This window comes from Suillus fuscotomentosus (genome assembly GCF_016647785.1).
Source record: "Suillus fuscotomentosus strain FC203 chromosome Unknown F5891scaffold_2, whole genome shotgun sequence".
In the NCBI taxonomy this organism is placed as follows: Eukaryota; Fungi; Basidiomycota; class Agaricomycetes; order Boletales; family Suillaceae; genus Suillus; species Suillus fuscotomentosus.
Genome location: NW_024539514.1, coordinates 928315 through 948933, shown reverse-complemented (window position 1 = coordinate 948933; position 20619 = coordinate 928315). Strand labels below are relative to the sequence as shown.

General features: G+C 48.6%; 11 protein-coding genes across 11 annotated transcripts; 6 read left to right on the top strand and 5 right to left on the bottom strand.

Annotated features, from left to right (window-relative positions):
- The first annotated feature begins 123 nt into the window (after window positions 1–123).
- Window positions 124–4351, top strand: F5891DRAFT_997077 (uncharacterized protein). The gene is made up of 14 exons (XM_041378422.1): window positions 124–322; window positions 376–414; window positions 465–531; window positions 581–738; window positions 791–862; window positions 924–985; window positions 1041–1707; window positions 1760–2069; window positions 2120–2461; window positions 2512–2733; window positions 2783–2909; window positions 2960–3033; window positions 3084–3140; window positions 3195–4351. Exons 1-14 carry the CDS (start codon window positions 227–229, stop codon window positions 4232–4234), a joined length of 3333 nt encoding a protein of 1110 aa, XP_041233363.1. The 5' UTR covers window positions 124–226; the 3' UTR covers window positions 4235–4351.
- On the bottom strand, window positions 4352–5226 carry F5891DRAFT_997075 (histone-fold-containing protein). Its single transcript, XM_041378421.1, has 6 exons — window positions 5158–5226; window positions 5087–5103; window positions 4887–5032; window positions 4753–4829; window positions 4650–4702; window positions 4352–4601 (listed from the first exon to the last, which is right to left on the bottom strand). The coding sequence occupies exons 1-6, from the start codon at window positions 5158–5160 to the stop codon at window positions 4478–4480; spliced, it is 420 nt and encodes a 139-aa protein (XP_041233362.1). The 5' UTR covers window positions 5161–5226; the 3' UTR covers window positions 4352–4477.
- A 333-nt stretch (window positions 5227–5559) lies between these two features.
- On the top strand, window positions 5560–6944 carry F5891DRAFT_1180815 (peptidase M50B-like-domain-containing protein; the record flags this gene model as incomplete). The annotated part of the gene is made up of 12 exons (XM_041365983.1): window positions 5560–5631; window positions 5702–5719; window positions 5780–5896; window positions 5956–6010; window positions 6066–6243; window positions 6295–6357; window positions 6407–6448; window positions 6508–6524; window positions 6575–6664; window positions 6715–6791; window positions 6841–6871; window positions 6925–6944. 12 exons carry the CDS (start codon window positions 5560–5562, stop codon window positions 6942–6944), a joined length of 780 nt encoding a protein of 259 aa, XP_041233361.1.
- Window positions 6945–7393: 449 nt separating this feature from the next.
- On the bottom strand, window positions 7394–8393 carry F5891DRAFT_997052 (uncharacterized protein). The gene is made up of 5 exons (XM_041378420.1): window positions 8217–8393; window positions 8033–8165; window positions 7877–7978; window positions 7740–7817; window positions 7394–7688 (listed from the first exon to the last, which is right to left on the bottom strand). The coding sequence occupies exons 1-5, from the start codon at window positions 8277–8279 to the stop codon at window positions 7597–7599; spliced, it is 468 nt and encodes a 155-aa protein (XP_041233360.1). The 5' UTR covers window positions 8280–8393; the 3' UTR covers window positions 7394–7596.
- Window positions 8394–10955, top strand: F5891DRAFT_997051 (uncharacterized protein). Its single transcript, XM_041378419.1, has 5 exons — window positions 8394–8445; window positions 8731–9180; window positions 9233–9528; window positions 9582–9872; window positions 9928–10955. The coding sequence occupies exons 1-5, from the start codon at window positions 8430–8432 to the stop codon at window positions 10558–10560; spliced, it is 1686 nt and encodes a 561-aa protein (XP_041233359.1). The 5' UTR covers window positions 8394–8429; the 3' UTR covers window positions 10561–10955.
- A 601-nt stretch (window positions 10956–11556) lies between these two features.
- Window positions 11557–13106, top strand: F5891DRAFT_213684 (uncharacterized protein). Its single transcript, XM_041370929.1, has 2 exons — window positions 11557–12328; window positions 12382–13106. The coding sequence occupies exons 1-2, from the start codon at window positions 11630–11632 to the stop codon at window positions 12850–12852; spliced, it is 1170 nt and encodes a 389-aa protein (XP_041233358.1). The 5' UTR covers window positions 11557–11629; the 3' UTR covers window positions 12853–13106.
- Window positions 13107–13463: 357 nt separating this feature from the next.
- On the bottom strand, window positions 13464–14187 carry F5891DRAFT_997039 (uncharacterized protein). The gene is made up of 4 exons (XM_041378418.1): window positions 14101–14187; window positions 14015–14043; window positions 13845–13956; window positions 13464–13787 (listed from the first exon to the last, which is right to left on the bottom strand). Exons 1-4 carry the CDS (start codon window positions 14170–14172, stop codon window positions 13737–13739), a joined length of 264 nt encoding a protein of 87 aa, XP_041233357.1. The 5' UTR covers window positions 14173–14187; the 3' UTR covers window positions 13464–13736.
- A 116-nt stretch (window positions 14188–14303) lies between these two features.
- F5891DRAFT_997038 (Brix-domain-containing protein) lies at window positions 14304–15797 on the bottom strand. The gene is made up of 6 exons (XM_041378417.1): window positions 15621–15797; window positions 15197–15569; window positions 15065–15147; window positions 14832–15010; window positions 14505–14778; window positions 14304–14455 (listed from the first exon to the last, which is right to left on the bottom strand). The coding sequence occupies exons 1-6, from the start codon at window positions 15771–15773 to the stop codon at window positions 14417–14419; spliced, it is 1101 nt and encodes a 366-aa protein (XP_041233356.1). The 5' UTR covers window positions 15774–15797; the 3' UTR covers window positions 14304–14416.
- A 53-nt stretch (window positions 15798–15850) lies between these two features.
- On the top strand, window positions 15851–17126 carry F5891DRAFT_997036 (emp24/gp25L/p24 family/GOLD-domain-containing protein). Its single transcript, XM_041378416.1, has 4 exons — window positions 15851–16011; window positions 16093–16151; window positions 16209–16607; window positions 16663–17126. Exons 1-4 carry the CDS (start codon window positions 15873–15875, stop codon window positions 16684–16686), a joined length of 621 nt encoding a protein of 206 aa, XP_041233355.1. The 5' UTR covers window positions 15851–15872; the 3' UTR covers window positions 16687–17126.
- F5891DRAFT_213473 (DUF914-domain-containing protein) lies at window positions 17090–19528 on the top strand. Its single transcript, XM_041370927.1, has 14 exons — window positions 17090–17605; window positions 17659–17705; window positions 17760–17807; window positions 17860–17909; window positions 17967–18010; window positions 18066–18138; window positions 18191–18323; window positions 18374–18420; window positions 18468–18570; window positions 18625–18651; window positions 18704–18808; window positions 18868–18881; window positions 18930–19011; window positions 19063–19528. The coding sequence occupies exons 1-14, from the start codon at window positions 17256–17258 to the stop codon at window positions 19134–19136; spliced, it is 1197 nt and encodes a 398-aa protein (XP_041233354.1). The 5' UTR covers window positions 17090–17255; the 3' UTR covers window positions 19137–19528.
- Window positions 19063–20062, bottom strand: F5891DRAFT_213550 (uncharacterized protein). The gene is made up of 3 exons (XM_041370928.1): window positions 19566–20062; window positions 19450–19512; window positions 19063–19397 (listed from the first exon to the last, which is right to left on the bottom strand). Exons 1-3 carry the CDS (start codon window positions 19920–19922, stop codon window positions 19302–19304), a joined length of 516 nt encoding a protein of 171 aa, XP_041233353.1. The 5' UTR covers window positions 19923–20062; the 3' UTR covers window positions 19063–19301.
- Window positions 20063–20619: the final 557 nt, after the last annotated feature.

The window sequence follows — 20619 nt, the reverse complement described above, 5'->3', positions numbered from 1 at the left end:
GACGACAGCTGCAGGAGAAATGAAACGTTCACATCTTTGGCCAAGCGGTCTTTCCTACCCGATATGTCCGCCACGTGGAAATATTGTCACTGCCTGAAAGCCCTGAACACACCTTCTTGTCTAGTTTCCGTACCCAACGTTGGAGCAGTGCGCCTGAACATCATTTTACTCAAGACCATTTCTTGGACACACTCAGAGTACTGTTCAGAGTGCCCAATATTCATTCATGGCAGTACTATCCCTGCCGTTAACATTTACTAACTCGTTCTGGACTCAGGATTATCGGAAAGGCTTGGAGATTTTGTATAATAAGCTCGAACAGGTAAGAACGCGTCTCTAACTCAGGGTATTGGTCTAATATCTCGATAACTTCAGGGTGTAGTGGAGAACCATGAGATTGTTGCATTCATAAGAGTGAGTTCCTTCGCGACACTTCAGATATCCTGAAACGAGAGATATTACAGGCTCGTGCAGCCGCTGAGGCTCAGATTGCAACATCATTGCAACATCCTGTAGCAATTGGCTCACATGGTCGGTGGATGTGACCTCTCTGCTGAAACCGCAGGCTGAACTCCTGCAGGCGCCGGCTTCAACAAGGATGATGGGGCTTCGTTGTTGATGGCTTTCCGTGGACTTCAGGCAGAGTCGGAAAAACAAGGCCAAGTTCACAAAGACATTTCCAAGGACCTACGGGCTCTTGTAGCTGACCCATTTAACGAATGGGCTCAGGGATACGAGGTAAATATGCAGACATACTATGTTGTTCACTCGTGATGTCATTTCTATGCAGGAGCGCCTTTCTTCCAGCAAAGCTATGGTCATGAACAACTGGCTGCGTGCATATGAAGATTCACAAAAGGAGGTGTGTGTTGGCAAGAGACAGCGCAGACCATAAACACGAGATCCTCACCCAAATTACTCAGGTTATTAAACTAAAGAGCTCTTATCTTCAAAAAACACGTCGGGCAGATGAGGCAGAGGATGAGTGAGTACTCTCTCCTATTTCCATCCACCAAACCTGATACAACGTTCTCTACAAGCGCGAAGTTTGCACCTAACAATGATCTAGGGGATCATTACACCAGCTCTCCGCGCCTTTTGCCACGTGACAAGACCACGCAACCACAACGCTCGGCTACGGTGTCTGAACGCATTGCCCAGCGCTTCAAGGAAATCCAGCGCAAGGCTGCCGGGACCTCGAATTCAGGTGCGGAATCTGATGCAGCAAGCGAGATATCAGAAGAGAAGGCTTTCACAAAAGTGGACAAAGGCAAAATGAGGGCAATAGAGTCGCCGTCGCCCGGACCAATGGAATCTCCGCCACCGTTGTCGCCTCCCTTGCCTCCTGCAAAGTTGGAAACTACGTCCCCATTAACCATGGACGCACCCCTGCCTCCTACGCCCATTCTGTTGGCAGGCCTGGCAATACCCCCGGCTACCGTTTCTACATTGCTTTCACGAGCTGCTACTGAGCTGAAGCCACGGTCCATCAAGTTCCCCTTACTTGGAGAATATCCAGATTGCTTCACGGGTGAAGAATTTGTTGCTTGGTTGAACATCAATGTACCAGGATTTGATGGCAATCTCGATCGGGCTGAAGACGCCGCGAGGGAGCTGACAGAAAGAGACGGTCTCCTTCGTCGTATTGGCGAGTTTGGCAATGAGTTTGAGCATTCTGATGAAGCGTATTATCAGTTCCGACCAAAGGTGGGTGTGGATTTGATATGATGATATTTGAAGCGCTCATTTACGCCACTAGGCTTTCGAACTTGGATCCGAAACAGAAACAGCATCATCCGCGCCGAGGCGTAACCTTGCACCTCTGGCGGATAGCCTGATTAAGCGCTCGAATAATTTCGTGAATGTCGTTACAAAGGCCTTGAACACCAATGCACAGACTGAGCCCACTCACATCAGGCTTCGCGTGGAGGCCGAAGAGGCCGACAAAATTTATCGCGTCGCTGTCAGAAAACTTGACAGACAGAGGCTTGGTCTTGAGGAACGTATCGAGGAAACCTTGAAAACGCTCCAGAGAGGGGAGATGGAGAGGCTGAGAGCCGTCAAGACAGGTAAGCCCTCGTGAATCACATGTCAAGGACATGAATTCAAGTTGTTGCAGTGCTACTTCAGTACCAAGGAACCTTGGCCACCATACCCAAGGCATTCGAACCATCCATTGAACACTCTGCCACTTTGGTTGCCTCATACCAGCCCGACGCGGATTTAACCGCGCTCATGGAACGCTACCGCACCGGTCCCTTCAGACCTGTCCCGCAGCTGTATGAGTCTGTTGCACACGACGAGTCAGATGTAGTCTTTGGGATTGACCTGCGCAAGTGGGCTGAGGGTGGTTGGAACGCACTTACCTCTGGCGAGGAGAAGAAGGACTTGATCCCGCCAGTGCTGACGGCGTTGCTCAATGCGTTGACCGAGACATATGAACGTCTGCCAAATGACTCAGGTAAGTGAAATCTGTCGTGAAGAGGCGTGCAGAGCGTGATACCTGTCCAGAAAAACGAAAAGCCTGGATTTACGAAGTTCCGCTTCCTGCGTTGCATCACCTTAGAGAGGCTCTTAATGCCGTTCCCCCCGAGCAGCCTTTCTCGCTTGAGATGCTTGCCAAGTATGATGCTCCTGTGCTTGCAGGTGGTATCAAGTTATGGGCTCTTGAGCTTGATCCGCCCCTCGCTCTTTGGGAGGGATGGGATGATATCAGGAAACTCTACCCTACAGGTAAGTTGATTCATGTCCAGTCGGCTTTAAAGACTGATAGTGAGGATAGTTGGGTCTGCAAAGGCTTATGGCGACGTTTCGGAAGAACAGCACCTCCAGGACTTGCAAGTGGCTCTTCAGCATCTGCCAAAGGTCCATCTCTATGTCCTAGATGCTATTGTCTCTCATCTCAGAAAGTACGCCTGCTGCATATAGTTTCAAGTTAAATTGCTGACTTGCACCTTAGTTTAATTGAATCGACAAGTGTAGAGGAATCAGATGACATCTACTTCACGAAGTTGGCTCTGTCAATCGGCCGCAGTACGTTCCTAGTTACACGACTCGCAGTACGAACTGACGCAATTTAACAGCGATCATCAAACCCAAAGTGGAGACGGAGCTGTCCATCCAGGACCGCCATCCTACGCGTAAGTGGTTGCTCCATTCATTATGTCCATCATTTCATACTCTAGGCTGTGTAGTTCTGTTTATCGATCTGCTTAAGAACTACGATGATATTCTCCCCCCTACTATCGCCAGGAAGAAGCGGGAGTCCGAGCGACGCATCCCGATCCGGAAGCGCACAGCACCTGTTGACATGCGTATGAGCCGAGGCAGAATCTCTGTCGGTGCTCCATCTCAGGAGATTTTAGCTGCCCAGCAAGCAGCACAGAGAGCCATTGCTCAGGTTCCAGATGCGACAATCCCTGAGCGTGTTCCAGAAGCTCCACGCGCCGCAGTCCACGCTTCACCGATCTCAGAGTCGAAGAGCTTCGATACTGAACCAGAAATATCTGATGCAGCCGTCGAGGAGCGTGAGCAATTTGACGATACTGAACAATCTGTCAGCTCTCCTGCTGTTGTTGAACACGACACGACACCTCAACGTCCAGAGTTCAAAGAGCCACCCCCTGAGTTCGACGAACCCCCCAGGCCTACATTCCGGGAACCGCCCCCAGAAGTTGATGATGTCCCTAGCTCCGGCATACAGCCTACTTCCTTTGTTTCTCCGCCTGCTTCGCCACCCCCTGTGGTGGACGAGAAGCCACCCTCGCCCGCAGTGTCCGTGACACCTGCCACGCCCCACAACCCAATCAAGGCACTCAGGCGCAACTCAGCCATACGCTCTGGCAGTGCATCGCCAGCGCGTAGTCCGTCTCCCCTTGCTTCATCTGCTACGCCTGGTATTCCAGCAGAAGATCAGGTTCTGAGCGCCGGAAGAACTGGGCTGTCAAGGCATTCCTCTGGACAGGCGGCAGTTGTGCGCGGTCCGCGTATATCCCGTGGCCCAAGAGCGGCTGGTGGAGGGAGTGTAAGCAGCATGGTGGCGAATTTGAACAGGAGTTCGATGTCAAAGTCTCCACCTCCATCCCCGAGCTACAAGAGGCTCTCTGGTGGGACAACACGTCCAGGATCGATGCTGGGGGTTGCAGATGGGAAAAGCAAGATTGGCAGAAGTAGCGCTTTCTCCAGGAGGACCATGGCTAGTGATGCAGAGGATGAGGTGGTCGACAGGGTATGAGGTTTGCTGAATGTTCGCATATGAATCGGATCCACGGAACAATGATCTAGCTCAGAATACGCTCTTGATATGTACGGATGCTCTTGACCTGCAATATAACTTATGTCACAGTCGTTTCGACGAGTCCGGTAGCCGCTCCAACTAAAATACCACGCGAAGTTTGCGATGTCTAAGGTACAATTGCGTAGATTAAGGCGAACGAGTACAATGATACAAATGTGGAATACAAATCTCTACAGCGCTCTAGACTTCCTGTGAAGCACCCTCCTTCTTGCCCTTGCTGGTTTTTGTGGGAAGAAGTTCTGGGTTGATAAATGGCACGACACCACCCTGGCTGATGATGACATCACCAAGTAGTTTGTTCAACCTGACCAACACATGAATATCAGATCAATAATGAAATATAACGACTAACTCTTCGTCATTACGAATGGCAAGTTGAAGGTGACGGGGAACAATACGTTGTTTCTGTCTGTGGTTCAACAATTGCGTGCTATGGAGGAATGGATGACACTAACTTTGTTATCACGGGCGGCATTGCCAGCAAGCTCCAGAATCTCAGCAGCAAGATACTCCAAGACAGCAGCAAGGTATACTACGCGATTTCAATTGTCAGCCCAATATTTAAAATCACATGACGGATGTAACGCACCAGGAGCACCAGCACCAACACGCTGTGCGTAGTTGCCCTTCTTCAACAATCTGTGAATACGGCCGACAGGAAACTGAAGACCGGCTTTTGATGAACGCGATTGAGCTTTTGAATCGCTACCGGTCTTTCCAGATGAAGATTTTCCACTGGAGAGAGTGTGAACTTCCTGAGCTTAGCTAGGGGCAGGCATTGTGACTTACGCTTTTCCCTTTCCAGACTACGTGAAAGTCATTCAACTAATGACTCCAGGTGTTGTAGAACGTATGCTCACCATGTTTTTGAACCAAACAAATAGCTAACAGCAAAAATGTGATGTGGTAGAGGGGAGAAGCAAGTGTGGCAAGTCATACAGCTTGCCAAGTGCCTAGACTTTATTGGATTGGATTCGCACTCCGCTCAAAACTGCAATCAACGCGTTCGTGTGTGACACGTGACTGACGCGCCTTTCATTCTCCCACGAAAATCGAACCTTTACGGAAGCGGACTTGAGCCTGCTTAAGAGAGGCAGGGTTTGCTGTGACTTCTAAGTACTGCAAGCCTTGAGGCGTCCACGAGGAAATCGACTCTCAAAATTCGCGTTCACGCCTCTTTGTGCTGTCCTTGATCTCCTGCTTCTCTGCTATTCCTTGTGTCTGGAGAGCCTTGATCGATACGGCAGGCTTTCTGCCAACCCATGTATCCAAGGGATGTTCCCATTGCTACCCAGGCGCCTCAGACGCCTCCGCTTACCCCAACTCACGACCAGGTCCGTATATTTTTTATGACGCCTTAAGGTGACACGTACCGCATGGCTTACCTGCACTAACCTTTCTCAGATAGTCGTTTTATATGTTGTACGTCCTTCAAATCCACGTACTCTTCCATAAACATTTTGTGTTTGAACTCACCCACAGACCGTTGTTTATGCCGTGGTTATATTCGGAATATGGAATATACCAGTCGCACGGACGCTAATTAACCCACTTAAACTCTTTACCATTGGGTGGCATGAGTTTTGCCACATCGTAGCGGTGAGTTTGTCTCGCTGCCAGGCACAGCTCCTGTTTGAACAACGCCGTCCGGTGTCCAGGCCATCCTGACCGGAGGGACCATATCATCGGTCACGATCGATCCTAATTTAGGTGGTAAGCCTGATCCATCCTGATGCCTAATCGCATCTTATAATAAGCACAATGACAGGCGCAACAATTGTCGAGGGTGGCCGTCCACCAATCATACTCGCAGCAGGGTATGTGGGATCGAGCGTCTTTGGTGGCGTCTTTATACTGGCTGGCTTCGATTCTCTTGTCGCCAAAATTCTGAGCTTTGTCCTTGGCCTGGGGCTTGTCACTCCGTTGGTTCTTGTGCGAGACAAGTTGTGAGCTCGAAGAATCTCACCTCGCTTCCACGGATGCTGACTCCGATGCAGGACTATTCTGCTCACATTGTTTTACGAGGGTCTACTTGTTGGCTTCTGGTTTATCGGACATGCGTGAGTGGAGTGATCCGATGACATCGCCTTGGTACTGAAGCCTAAACAGGCAAGCTCTTCGATGGTACTGCTTATTCGTTGGCGTTATGAAGTGTGTATCGATGCTTGGTCTGTCCTAGGAGCTCAAGCTAATGAAAATTGCAATTTTAGCATGTTCTACGTTATTTGTATGCTTCAATTCTTTTCATATGCCATCCATTCGCTTGATTCGTTGTAGGGGACTTGACAGATGACAAGTTCTTTCGAAAAGCGAATGACTCTGACTGCACGCAGTTCAATCTTATGTTTCCACGAATATCTGCACATGGTGATATTTTATGTGGTGGTCCATTGGAAGAAGCTGATTAAATTGCTCAGTGTGGGCTTGTTTCTGGATAATGTTCCAGACGGGAGTATGCATATCATTTCTATTCTTAGGAATAGTTTCGTTCAAGGTACGTTAACACCATTTCGATGTTCGCAAGACCTACAGCGTGCATCTAGCTATCGACAGGGGATATGAATACGCAAGCAGGTGAGTAATGCAACGCAGTCCTCCTTGTAATGGTAGCACTGACTGTGACGCAGCTGTTTTCTTGCCCACATGACGATAGCACAGCTCCACGAGTACGAAAATGACCACACTTGCACTCATTTAGAATTCACGGGCTTTTGTCATTCACATACGGACTTGTACGATCGGAGAGTGGTTCAATCACATGTATCTTTGCTGCACCATTTTCCCCGCCCAGTATCTATACCACACCTGACAATGCGGATTCATACCATCAGTGACATTAATCATTGTCCGTATTTCTGGATGCATTGTTCTCGTCTTCTTAGAACACTTGCTAAATTAATGTAACTATAGCTCTCGCACACTCGGTTCACTGTTAATATAGCTGCGACCTGCTCATGTTACTGGCACCTGTTGTATCGACTGAGCTGGCGTCTGGAGCCATTCGACGAACTTCGTAACGGTGATCTTGGCTAGCGCCAATGTTCGAGCGCTCGTGGACTTCTGTTTTGTACAAGGTCATGGAGTGTCAACTTCAGGTTTGACGGGAGTAGGGAAGGTAGTATATTGCATTGTGTCCAGAATACTCAACGGCTACTGTACATACGGACCCAGTGACCGATATTTATGAAATAGTGTTTTGCGCAAAGGGATAATCGTGATATAGAATATGCATAGTGCAGACAGTACGGGTGACGATGCAAGTGTAAATAGGAAGTCGTGTCAGAGTTCTTCATTTCGATTTACTTGCGGGTTGCTCGCCGTATAAGACCCGCAATGAGGAGGGTGCCGACTGCGGCTACACCGCCCGCAAGTGCCATACCCACGTATCCCTCTGCGCGCCCAGATCAATAAGGCGTGAAAAATACTCCAAAAAATGACGTACCCCGTGCAACACCCTTGTCTATCAGTGATGCTAGACTTTGTGCCTGCAGATTGGTGGGCTCCCGTGAAAGCAGGAGGTCTGCGCATCGAGTATGATATCCAGGTAAGCCAGTGCAAGGAGACGCATCCTCAACATACCGTTGAAGCTTCTTGCTTCTGTGAAGTTGCCCATCTTATAGTATCCAAGTGCTAGGTAGTACAAGCACTCTCGCCGTCTTGACGGCTCTGTGCGGTATATTTCTGTGCAGCGCCAAGTTAGACACTGCGGAAAGGAGACACCGAAGCAATGCGAACCTTGTAGAAGTCGTACACCCTCAACTTGATTCTCGCGTACTGGGCTCTTCACTAACCCCCATGCATAGTTAAATTTAGTCTGGACGGTGATGTGAGACTGCGCAAGCTCCTTCTCGTATTGCAGTCGAAGGACCTATATAACAAAGTTGTAGAAATGCCAACTTAAGTGAAGGGGTGTGCGTACCTCTATCTCGTCATAGGATAGTGAGACTTCGGCGTCAGCAGCGTATGGAAGGTCTGTAGGCATAGTAGAAAGAGTTCAAGTGGACAAATTATTGCCTGGAGTGCGCTACCGTTAGGTAGTGCTTCGGAGGACCCGGCTGACGTAACTTTTTCACATCGCCAAAAGCTTAGACCCTTCCTTCAACACGAACCACATCGAGCAAAAGACTCAAATATGGCAGACACAGCAGGTGAGTTCAGTATCTCATTCTTCATGCGTCATTTTCACGAGTAGGCGCTCAAAAGCCGACTTGTATTCCTCGAGAGGCACTGCTGGAGGTACCTGTTCTTTGCTTCATCTTTTGCCTGGAATTTTTCCTGTGAAAGATGATGGTTCCATGAGAATCGTCCTCTTTTTGCCCCGTGTTTCCTTTTTAGCTAGCTAGGATACAGCAAATGCACCTCCTCGCCGAACTGCTGATCCCGCCAGCAGCATCACACGTTACTCACTACCCATGGTTTTCTTCTTTCTCTAGAGCACAGCTTCCGTGAGGAACGCGACCGCCGGAGGCGTGATGATGGACACCGCGATTACAGGGACCGTGACAGGGATGGCCATGGCCACAGAGATAGAGGGGACAGAGACAGAAACAGAGAACATTTCGGTGATCGTCGAGACGACCGACGCCGTGACTTTGGTGGTCGTGAGTTCGATGACCGCAGGAAGCGTGGCAGTGGTCATGACGGTGACCGCCGCAGAGAACACCGCGAAGAGAACCGCGAGTTTCGGCATGGCCGAGGTCGTGAGGAAGGATCTCCTCGCCGTGGCGGGCGTAAGGGACGGGATGGGCTTGGCACTCCGGAGCGAAGGTCCCCTACACCTGAGGGTGCGGTTCCTCTGACTCAGCGGAGGCGTAAAGCTTCTGGATGGGACGTTCATGCTCCCGGATACGAACAATATTCCGCCATGCAAGCCAAACAAACAGGTTGGTTGAACATCCAGTTCTCCAAGTGTATCTAAATGTCACATTTTAAAAGGTCTTTTCAACCTTCCTGGAGCGAATCGCACACAAGTTCCTCCCATCCTCGGTATCGCTGGTTTGCCACCTCCAATTCCAGTCCAGACTTTTGGCATGGGAATTGGCAGCAACCCGAACTTATCTCGGCAATCCCGTCGCCTCTACATTGGCAGTATCACACCTGAGGTCAACGAGCAAAATCTTGCCGATTTCTTCAACAGCAAAATGATCGAAATGGACATTGGGACCGGTGGCCCTGGAAATCCTGTCCTCGCAGTTCAGTGTAATTACGAGAAGAACTATGCGTTTGTCGAGGTTTGTGCATCTTTTGGCCGGTGCTGAGCATGTTTGACCTCATGTCATTGTAGTTTCGCAGCGCAGAAGATGCAACGGCTGCTATGGCCTTTGACGGCATCATATTCATCAATGGTCCACTTAAAATTCGGCGACCCAAGGATTACGGTGGTGTTGAGATCACTGTTCCTAGTGTCCATGTTCCAGGCGTTGTTTCAACCAACGTCCCCGACTCTATCAACAAAGTGTTTGTGGGTGGTCTGCCTACTTACTTGAACGAGGAGCAGGTACAGGAGTTGCTCAAGAGTTTCGGCGAGCTCAAAGCCTTTAACTTGGTTCGTGAAAATGGCAATGGTCCATCCAAGGTATTCTTCTGCTTCTCAATCCTGATAACCTGTATCTAATCGTTTACATGAGCAGGGATTTGCATTCTTCGAATATGTGGATGCCTCTGTTACTGACGTTGCCATTCAAAGCTTGAACGGCATGGAGTTAGGAGACCGCTATCTAGTTGTACAGAGAGCCTCGGTCGGCGCAAAACCTGGTACACCGGGCATGATTCCAAACCTTCCTTACGACCAATTTCCAGAGATTCCTCGACCCATCATGCCTGCTGGCGAAAGCAACAATGCCGATGCTCGTATCCTTCTTATGCTCAACATGGTTACTCCCGACGATCTCACCAATGACGACGAATATGGCGACTTGTACGAGGACGTCAAAGAAGAATGCTCCAAATACGGGAATGTTGAAGATCTCCGCATTCCTCGGCCGGTCAAGAAAGACAAATCGAAATGGGCTCCTGGAGAGCCTGGACAGCAGACTGCGATTGAAGCTCAGCGCGCAGATGAAGCGGCGGGTGTTGGCCGTGTGTATGTCAAGTATGTTGATGCCGAAGGTGCACAGACAGGTCTCAAGGCGCTTGCTGGGCGGTCCTTTGCTGGACGCTCTATCATCGCTACAGTCTTGAACGAGGATAGTCAAACGACGCCCCCACTTAACCTGATCTTTGCCCCTCAGCCAGATGCTCCTCCTCCGCTCCCCACCTCTTGATTGATCACTCCTGTTTGGAGGTCGGAAGTGATTATCTAGTTGCTCAGTCGTATGTACGTCCTGTACCGTTTCTGATGTTGTTCCGTACAGATGCTTTGATTTCATTCCAATGAAGTGCCCGATGGTCTCGCGGTGTCATTATAGAGGGTTTGATCGATCGCTAGTCTGTTCCTTCCGTTTGTCAAGCTTGGATTCCTTGAGTCCGTTTTTCACCTCAACGTTTAGAAGGCATTCGATCACAGTACGTGAGCGAATGATATACGCTGCCACCCTTAGACAGCACGCATCATCAATGTCGTGTATCCTGTTGAAGAATGACATTGCTCAACCCATAGGTTACGTCAATTGCGTTCGGTGGTGTCCCTGCTCTCATTCGCAACGGTGGTAGATAATTACGGGCCCGTATCACACAGATAGTAACTAGCGATGGCATATTCGCAAAGGGCTTGTGCATCTCATTTCACTCGTAGTCGACAGGAGGTCTGCCATGTCGCACCACCAATGATGACTAGTACTTCTCGACAGAAGCGTTGGCTGCAAGTATCAGGGTGGCAAATGCGGAATGGCCATCCCAAAGAACTTATGACTTGCTTATCGTGTGTGCCTCGACCATCACTATCATTCTGTCGGCTCACCCCTCCCCCGGTCTCTCCACCACATGGCTGCTTCGGCGGGATTACTTCTTACATGGTAGCGGCACCACAAAACCACGTTCACCAGGGTTCCGTGTGGGTTGCTGTAGACTTTGTGCGCTAAGATAGCTGGCAGGAATGATATACATGTGGAAGGCGACCCCACTCCGGAGCATTTGCAGCTGGAGGCGCGCAAGGGGACCTGAACGTATGTACTCTGCTCTAATTCTGTTAATATATAGTGGTTGATTTTACAAGCACGTGACGAACGCGTCGCGATCGAGTCTGTTTATCTCCCGCATACAAACTTTAATTCTCTAGGGAAATTCCAGGAGTATAAATACGGCGTTGCCAATGTTTCTCTCTCAGTTTATCCTTGTCTACCTGTACCAGCATATTCTTACGATCTTCATTCTTCTCAACCACCATCTGCCATTATGACACTCTCTACAGCCATGACCATCACTGCTCGCGTCGCCGTCACTGGCTTCCTTTCGCTCTCTTGCTTCAAACGGGCTGTCGTCGACAATACCGCTCAGGTCCTGTCTAAAGCAGAGAAGACTTCCGCTGGCCTCGTTGTATACTCTGTCTGCTTGTCGACGATTACGCTGGTTCTCGCCGCCGACAAAGCTGCACAGAGGATCCTCAGCAACGATCCCAAGCATAGGCCCGCCACTTCAAAGGATGACAACGACGACTCTCTTCCATCCATTCATGACACCATCACCTCCCTCGCACCTCAGCCTGTCGAACCATCTCATTTGCAGCCATCTCTGTCTCCATCTCAATCGCATTTAATCGAATCGGCGGAAACAATATCCGTCCCAATTTATACTTGCACGCCTAATGAAAAGACCACTGTAAAACCTTATAATTTGCAGCCATCTCTGAATCCATCTCTATTGCGTTTAATCGAATCGACGGAAATAACGTCCGCCCCAATCATGGGTTCTAATATCTGTACGCCTTGCATTACTCTCACTTCACCGGACCTATACTGCAAACGCCTTTCTATCGATTCCAGCACCACTCTTGTACCCCATGACGACGACTCGGTTACTCACGTCTTCTCGGACGATGATGCTTCGGATGCCAACGACTGTGAGTCGTTTTGTGACGAAAGCACTATCCACGAGGTAAGACACAGCATATCATCGAACTCCACATTACCTGACGTTCGAATCTCTAGGACGATCGTTCTGAACCACAGCCTCAGGAGGACCATGCACTAGAACCTATGTTTGTCACTCTAATTGCCAAAATGACAGCTCTCACTCTCGATGACCCGCCTCGTCTTTCCAAACTTCGACCACTCATTCTAGTCGATCGCCGCCACAAGGTATCTACCATCCATTGTGCTCCGCTTCCTGCACCCGCATACTCTGTAGACGCATTGGCCCGACGTTTGGAGGCACCCTCTCTCTCCGATACTCCATCTACCGATCCTGGCGTCGTTTTTCCTGAACCCAGGTGTTCCATCGATGCGCTGACTCGAAATATGGAAGTGCTGTTTCCCAGAGATCGCCCGTCTTCCACCTCGAAGCTGAAGCCTCTGATACTGGTTACGAAGCACGCCACCCCACACTTCAAGCTGGCTCCTGTCGCAACTAGTCTGCTTCGACATCCACGCAGAGCCAAATGTATTGGCCTTTCTCACTAAACCCTACGGTCTGGGCACACCCTCACCCCAAGTGATTCAAGACCACCTCCGCGCTACTGATAACATTGAACTACCCTCCGATACCAGGTCTCCTACGACCAATCCGGACGACGGCCTCCTTCTGTCCCCTACGACCCGGAGCTTCACCGCCCAAGAAGTCGAAGGCCACTTTCAGTCTACACATACTACACCACGTCGCGATCGACACCAGAGGTCCCCTGCGATCCACTTTCGACGACAAACTAATCGGTTTTCACTACCCCCCACTACACGACATTCTACTGTATAGACCGCCGCCACGCTCACGCACGCATCTACAAGAACAGGCTGCTTCGCGTTTCCTACTCTGCTGCCTCTTTGATCTGTATTCTCACTCGACTGGTCGGTTTCATCATAGACTCATCTCTGGCATGTAGGGTTTTCGTTTCATACTTCGATTCGTTTTTCTCTTGACTTTTACGAGACAGACGTCGAACTCATCATCTCATCACGGACTTACTTCACTAGCATGTATCTTTCATTTCCTTCTTTACAGAGAAGTCTGCTTCAATTTGTACTCTCATTTACCAGTACGACACTGGCTCGTTTAGTTTCCTTATCTCCTCTCGCGATGTATACTTATTTCATGGTTTTGTTACATTCATTTTGTACATGCAATGATGCATGATTAATACTATTCGCTTCGAATACAATTTATGTTCTAAGGACTTGCTTCGGGCTGTAGTTGCATATATACCCTTTGTTGGTGTTAAAAAAGCCTGTCGTGCGTACTAGAAAATTTGCGCCCTCTTCACGATAAATCATGCCGCGCAAAAAAAACCGTCTCCAAGTAAAAATGACGATGTGCATATCAATTAATATTGTACCAGGCACTTCGACGCGGTTCATATAGGGGTGGGTCGACCAGCTCTACGATCCTCACGTCTCTGCTCCAGCTAGAACATGGTCAGCACAAAGGTTTCACAGACTTGACAGGGATGCCAGTATCTCACCCACGCCTTCTTACAGTCCCGATATGCCTGGAAGAAGTCCATACAATTGTCCCGGTTATAGTCGTTGCGGTCCATGCAGCTTAAAGATGCTTTTGCTGCTTGTTCGCATGGACTGAGCACCGATACAACAAGTTTATTGAGGAAGGAGGGTGTGCAAGAAGGAAACGCACTCTGTATGTTGGGTGTATGATTGTCGGGCCTGTCATTACCGTGAATGCGGACGACTAGTTTGAGATGGCATGCGGGAAGGACATACAGCAAAAACATCTTTATAATCCGCAGGCTTCACATTATCCTGTGGCGAATTCGAAGGCGACGGAGTAGGCATGACAAAATATTGTGCAAGGACCGTACAAAGCGAAGCAAATAACTTCGTTGACAAGATGTTGCGATGTCAAATAGTCATCGTGTAATATCTCAGATCTCAGAGTCGTTGCTCTTATTTCGCAGTATCACAGATAGACTAACAAGGATCATTGACAATCCAAACCGATTGTGATACGAACTACAACAAGTACTATAATCTCTTAAGGATCTTCCACTGTTCCAAAGAGATATATTGATATTTTGCATCATAAGAAAAATGTTTTTCTTGTCGTCTCAAGCTCAGGCTACAGAACAATTAGCACAATGTTTGTGAACAAGTAGACAGCATGTTACCTTCCAACGCCAGATATATTCGTTATCTTTTGGAGGGTTGCTCACTGGAACGGGCTCAAGCGGCCTCATCTCCGATTCTTCGTCTTGTTCTGGCATGGGCGTTTCTTCTGGAGGTCCAGGCAACTCCTCGGTCCCGACACTGATCTCTAGGGCATCCGGCGATGCCCCAAAGTTTTGAACTGCTGGCAGCCCTCTTTTGACCCATCGAAGTTTCAAAGTGAAGCGAGGCCCGATTTCTTGCAGAGCAACTTTCTCAGGCGAACGGAAAGCATACCTAATCGTTTCGGTTGAGAAGCCTATTCATTCAATTCTTGTGATCTCCCTTACCGATGACGTCTGAAAAACAAAAAGTCACGCTGGTTGTGAAGCGCTACTACTTGTCGCCCCTGGAATTCAGGTAATGGCGGGAATAAAGTCTGGAACATTCGTCCAACATTATGTCCCAGAGTAGTTGAGAAATTATTGAGAACAAGCTCGGGATTGTGTGGCGTTGCTCTTGCGTGACCCTGAATACAGGTCCGTTATTTCTGCACCAGTGATAAGATGGAAGGCAAGCTCACATATATCTGTTTTGTGAGTTCTATAGATGTAAGTTTGAAATAAGCCATAGGACCATTAGGGAGATACACCAAGGTGATAGCGTCTGGACAATGCATCAGTCTTCCGTAGCAAAGATTGCCGAGACGACAAACTTGGCTTCTTCATGTCCTCGTTCACAACAAGCAGATGCTTATAACCACGGCCAGCAGCCCAACCGGCTATTCGACCCATCTCAAAGCCTTTTCCCTTTTTCCGCCGTATAAATTCGGCACCTGGAAATACTCCTACCAACTCATCACAAAACTCATAGGTGCCCTTCGATGCTTTTGCAGAGGTTGTAATGAGAACCTTCGGGGGGATGGTTGGATCCTGCGTGAAGTTGAAATAGTCCGCAAAAGGATCGGATGCGATATCATTAGAAAATTCCACATGCTGGGCAGACGAAGGGCCAGCTGCAGAGAGCATAGCTGGGTCTGCCTCGCGGGTATTATCGAGCGTGCGAGGTACATTTTCTGAAATACGTTTCTGATGCAAATTCAGCTGCGAAAGGAGGTACAGATGGATCGTTACACGTACTTTCTTTGCTGCCGGGTCATTAGCTTCGACCTTGGCCTGATCAAGCCTTTTCTGTAGTTTTGCCTGGTTTTTGCTCTTTTTCAGCTTGCGCGTAACCTCTTCTCTTTTTATCTTGTTTTTGATAGACGACGGTTGAAAACGTGCGGGAGCCATGGTATGAATGATGAAATGATTCGCAGGACGTGAAATTTCTGAGTATGGGACACGTGACCTCCAATCTTCTTCCTGAACTTCATCCGCTCACCGAACAACATGTTCGCGTTTCGCCTCTCGGTGCTTCTGCCATTTTTCTTTCTCTTAATAACGACAGTCAATGCCCTTCATTTTTACTTGGATGCGAACGAAAAGCGATGTTTTGTGGAAGAGCTACCATCAGACACGGTGGTCGAGGGTAAGCGTCTTCGTCACCGGTCAGGAGCAGCTCGAATGTCTTACCTTGCATTATAGGGCACTACAGAGCGTTAGAGTGGAGTGACGGCACACAAGCAATACAATCTGAATGAGGAATTAGGTATCATAGTTGAAGTGGAGGTAAGTCCCAAAGGCGCTTTTACGACAACACGTCTCATGCGCAGTTTCTGTCAATAGGAAATGGAAACATCGCACGTTGTCACAAAGACGAGAGGTCCATCTGACGGTCGCTTCACATTCACATCCCACGAAGCAGGCGACCACTCCATTTGCATCTCCACCAACTACACGTCATGGTGGTCAAGCACGCACATCAAGCTCTATCTCGACATCGTCGTAGGATCCACGAAACCAGACATCGAGAGCGACCGTACTCACATCGGCGAACTTTCCAGCAAACTTCGCGACCTCAACCAAAAACTTGACGAAATTCGGAGGGAACAGCAGTACCAGCGGGAGAGGGAGGCGGATTTCCGAAACTTGAGTGAGAATACGAATTCGAAGGCTGTTTGGTATAGCGTGTTGCAGATTGGAGTGCTTATTGCTACGTGCACGTGGCAGTTGCGACATTTGAAGGTGAGTGATGCGGTGTGTTTTTCTGCGTGCTGCGAGTTAATGTGTGGTTTCTTAGCGTTTCTTTGCGGATAAACGATAGCCTATTATGTTATAGTAGACTAGCGGTCATTTTGAGATTACCCCTGCTGTCGTCGAGCGGATCAAATTCAAACGAGTTAATCGCCATGGACGTTTATACACGACAAGGCAATGAAATGTTAGAGAAAGTTCAAGGTACCTGGGGCTGTGAGATCACTGACATTTGCCTTTGGCATATGGCAATTAGCTTAGTAGGGCCCAGTTAAACTGTTTGGGATATGTCAGGCACATGCGATCAGTATTGACATTGGCAATATCGTGGAGTGCCGCTGCGTTTTCTCTGATATAGTTTGACAAGAGGGTCGCCAATCGTGTGCCCAGTACTTGTACTTCATAGTACATACACTGTAAGCTTCCTGCGGCCGCCTATAATAGGACACTAAGAACACCGCTATGAACGAGCAAACGAATTCGATTGGTTGACACTACCCCCATTAAAAAAAATGAAAGGTACCACGTGCTGCCACCTGGCAAAGTAACATGTCCAGGTGGGTTCTGTCTCACAGGTTCCTGAGCTGCCATCTGGGTGTGTGCAATCAGTGAAAAGCCTGAGGGACCATAAAAAGCTCGATGTTCTCAATTCCAGGTCCGAGTGTCGACGATCGCAGTACTACTACCAGAGACACCATGTCCGAGTCTCTTGATCACAAGCGCAATTTTGAGGATACGGGATCAGCGCCATCAGTCGTAGACGCAAGCGACCTCCCGCGGAACTCTGTTCGCCCTCCAATCGACTATTCTTCTCCAGCTGCTTTCACGAGCAGTTCCTGGACTAGGTGGAAAAGTTTATGGACTAGGCGCTTCACACTCTCGTTGTTGGCTGGACAGGTGGTTTCTCTGTGCATAACAGTGACCAATGTCACGACGACAGAGCTGGTATCTAGGAATTGGGTGCTGCCGACTACACAGACATGGTTCTTGTACGTGTTTTGATTCTTGTGGTGATCTATGACGCCTATATTTGTTCTTGCAGGTACTGTTCGTTATTTCTCGTTTACACGCCGTATACCATATATAAATGTAAGTATGTCCGTTCTATTCTTGGTCGATGTTGACGACAGATGAATATTGAAGATGGTCTGAAGGGTTGGGGTCAGATGATATATAGGGATGGGTGGAAATGTTCGTGACATCATCATCATCCCCACCGGTAAAAGATTCTGACACCCTATAGATTTCATCCTCGCAGCCTCTGATGTGGAGGGTAACTTCTTAGTCGTGAAGGTAAGCGTATATCTTCACTCATTTCGATCGCATCAATTATCGTGTTTTATCGAACAGGCATACAACTATACCGATTTACTATCTTGCATGCTTCTCGATGCGTGAGTCGCACTCGGCCGCTCATATGCATACTGCATCTCACCGAATCTGTCTTAGTTGGGCAATTCCTGTTTGCCTGTTCTTTTGCTGGGTGTACATGCGTTCGAAGTATCATTGGACTCAGGTGTTGGTGAGGAATCATCGATATGTAGCTGTTTCCATGTCTAAATAGGTACACACAGGGTATCCTAGTGTGTATCGGAGGACTCGGCATGCTAGTATCTTCAGACATGCTCACAGACAAGAACTACCCTGCATTAAGCAAGGGAAAGGGTGACGCCTTCATGATCGTTGGAGCGACACTTTATGGCTTTAGTAAGTTATTCTTCAGGTGAATAAATTGTCGTATTGACGACGGTCATCAGCCAATGCCACAGAGGAGTTCTTTGTGAGGAGATCGCCGCTCTATGAGGTGAGTGAGGCGTGTTTAATGGAGGATTGCGTATCTTACCCTGGCAGGTCGTTGGCCAGCTTGGTATGTGGGGAACCTTGATCAATGGGATCCAGGCTGCTAGTTTGGAGCATGTGGATATGACTACGGCCTCGTGGAATGGTGCTACGAGTGGGTCGTTTTTGGCACGATATAATGTGGGTTTTGGCTGATTGTGTTCTTCAGTTGGCTTCCTTGCTGCTTACACAGCTGGTTGGTTTCTACTAAATTTTAGCTTGATCCTCATGCTGACACTCGTTGACAGCAATGTTTATCCTCTACACGGTTGCTCCCCTGCTATACCGCATGGCGTCGTCACCTTTCTACAATATCAGTCTGCTCACGAGTGACTTTTATGGTCTTCTTTTTGGTACGCTACCATCCTCTTTGCTACTTCTCTTAGGACGACTGATGATTGTATGTCAACAGGCCTCTTTCTTTTCGTGAGTGTTACATATCTGCGAGGTTGATGTGCACTTATATTTTTGCAGCACTATTCGCCATACTGGTTATACTTCCCTGCTTTCTGCGTCGTCGTCGTCGGCCTCATCATCTACTTCTGGCACGCTACGCGTAAGTGTCTTAGTTGTGTATGTCTGAATGGTCATTAATGCGGTACATTAGCTGAGGAGCAGGGTAAGATCGAACCTCAAGCTCCGGCATATATCCGAAGGATGCACATGGATGACCAGGTTTAGCTGGATACCTGCAGTGATACCCTTATGCGAAACTTTTAAACGATTAGTGTCAACAGGGAGTGAGCGTGCATCATTATATAGTAGTTATTTACAATCTCAAAATCCAATTAAAAGGATAATGAGGGAGGGGTGATGATGTACAAATGTACTGTACAGTTGTTTGATTTAAACATATCGACGAGGTTCTTTCTTTTGCCTCTCGAGTTCTTCCTCGTAGTTTTTTCGTTCTTGTTCGCGTTGAGTCTTGTGCTGGGCGAGTTTCTGCAGGTTGATGCTGAGAAACTGGATCTGGGGAATGAACAGGAGGGCGTACGGTTTTCAGTGCTTCCACGGTAGAGACGATGGACTCTAGAGTGGTTTCAGACATATCGAGCATCTTTAAGAAACAGATATGAGGAGAGAAACTGTATATCATTTTGTTCAACTCACCGCATCCTCGGCGCGCTTCTGAATCTCCTTGAGACGTTCCTTGTCCTCCTCCCACTCTCGTTGATTCCAACCCGCGGTTCCATCATCATTGCGGTTAGGCTGACTCCTATAGATGAAGTTCCACCTATGTTCCTGAGGTGCTGGCCCAGGAGCGTCAGGTTTGGAGTAGACAGGGGGAGTAGATTGTTCGCCGCTCCCTTCTACGCGAGGTGCTTGCATGACGCAAGGAAAGTACTGTGCACGGTGTTCGCGCATATGGCGACTGCAATTCCAGAAAGTAGCAGCACCTGCGCCGAGAATGAACCAGACGATGCGCGATGGACCACGAAAGTAGTAGCGGTGATGGTAAGGGTACATGTTAGTCAGGAGGAAAGATGATGTTGATCAAGTAGAGAAGCATCAGAGTGGGTGCAGCGATTTATATAGTCTCGAATACTGTGCGCCGTCATGGTCACCGTCGACGAAATCACTCGGCCTCTGACGCGCATGTTCGGCGCCTGGGTCATCCATGACAAAGCCGATTGGCTCGGACAATGCCGGTCCGGCGGCGCAAGGACGCGTCGCGACTCGGCAGACATCATACCTTCCGGGAATTAATCCTGCTATTTCGATTGTTACTGTTTCAGTTTGCGATGCCCAGGCCAATGTTGACTTAAATTGCTCGTACGAGTAGTATCATGCGCCGCTTTCCTTGCACCCCTGAGTGCCAACAGCCCAGGTTCCAACGTCGTACTATGAGGCCGCGCCAAGGCTGTGGGGATGAGACACCTACTTCACCCAATGGTATGTGGATTGATTATCGCTAAACACGTGACGTAGTCAATTATGATATTGATACAGGGTATATTAGGTCTGCCTAGCCTGAGGGGAAACGCATCAGATACAGCTGTCGACGATAGGAACGTAGTAAGTACAGTCAAAATACATCAAAACTCCAGTCTAGTAAGAAACGGAACAGCCACAGTCGAAGCATGATCAAGGGTAAATTGATCGCAATCAATTTTGTTTACAACCACTTCCTGAAAAAGCTGCACCTGATCAGCCGTGAAATTAT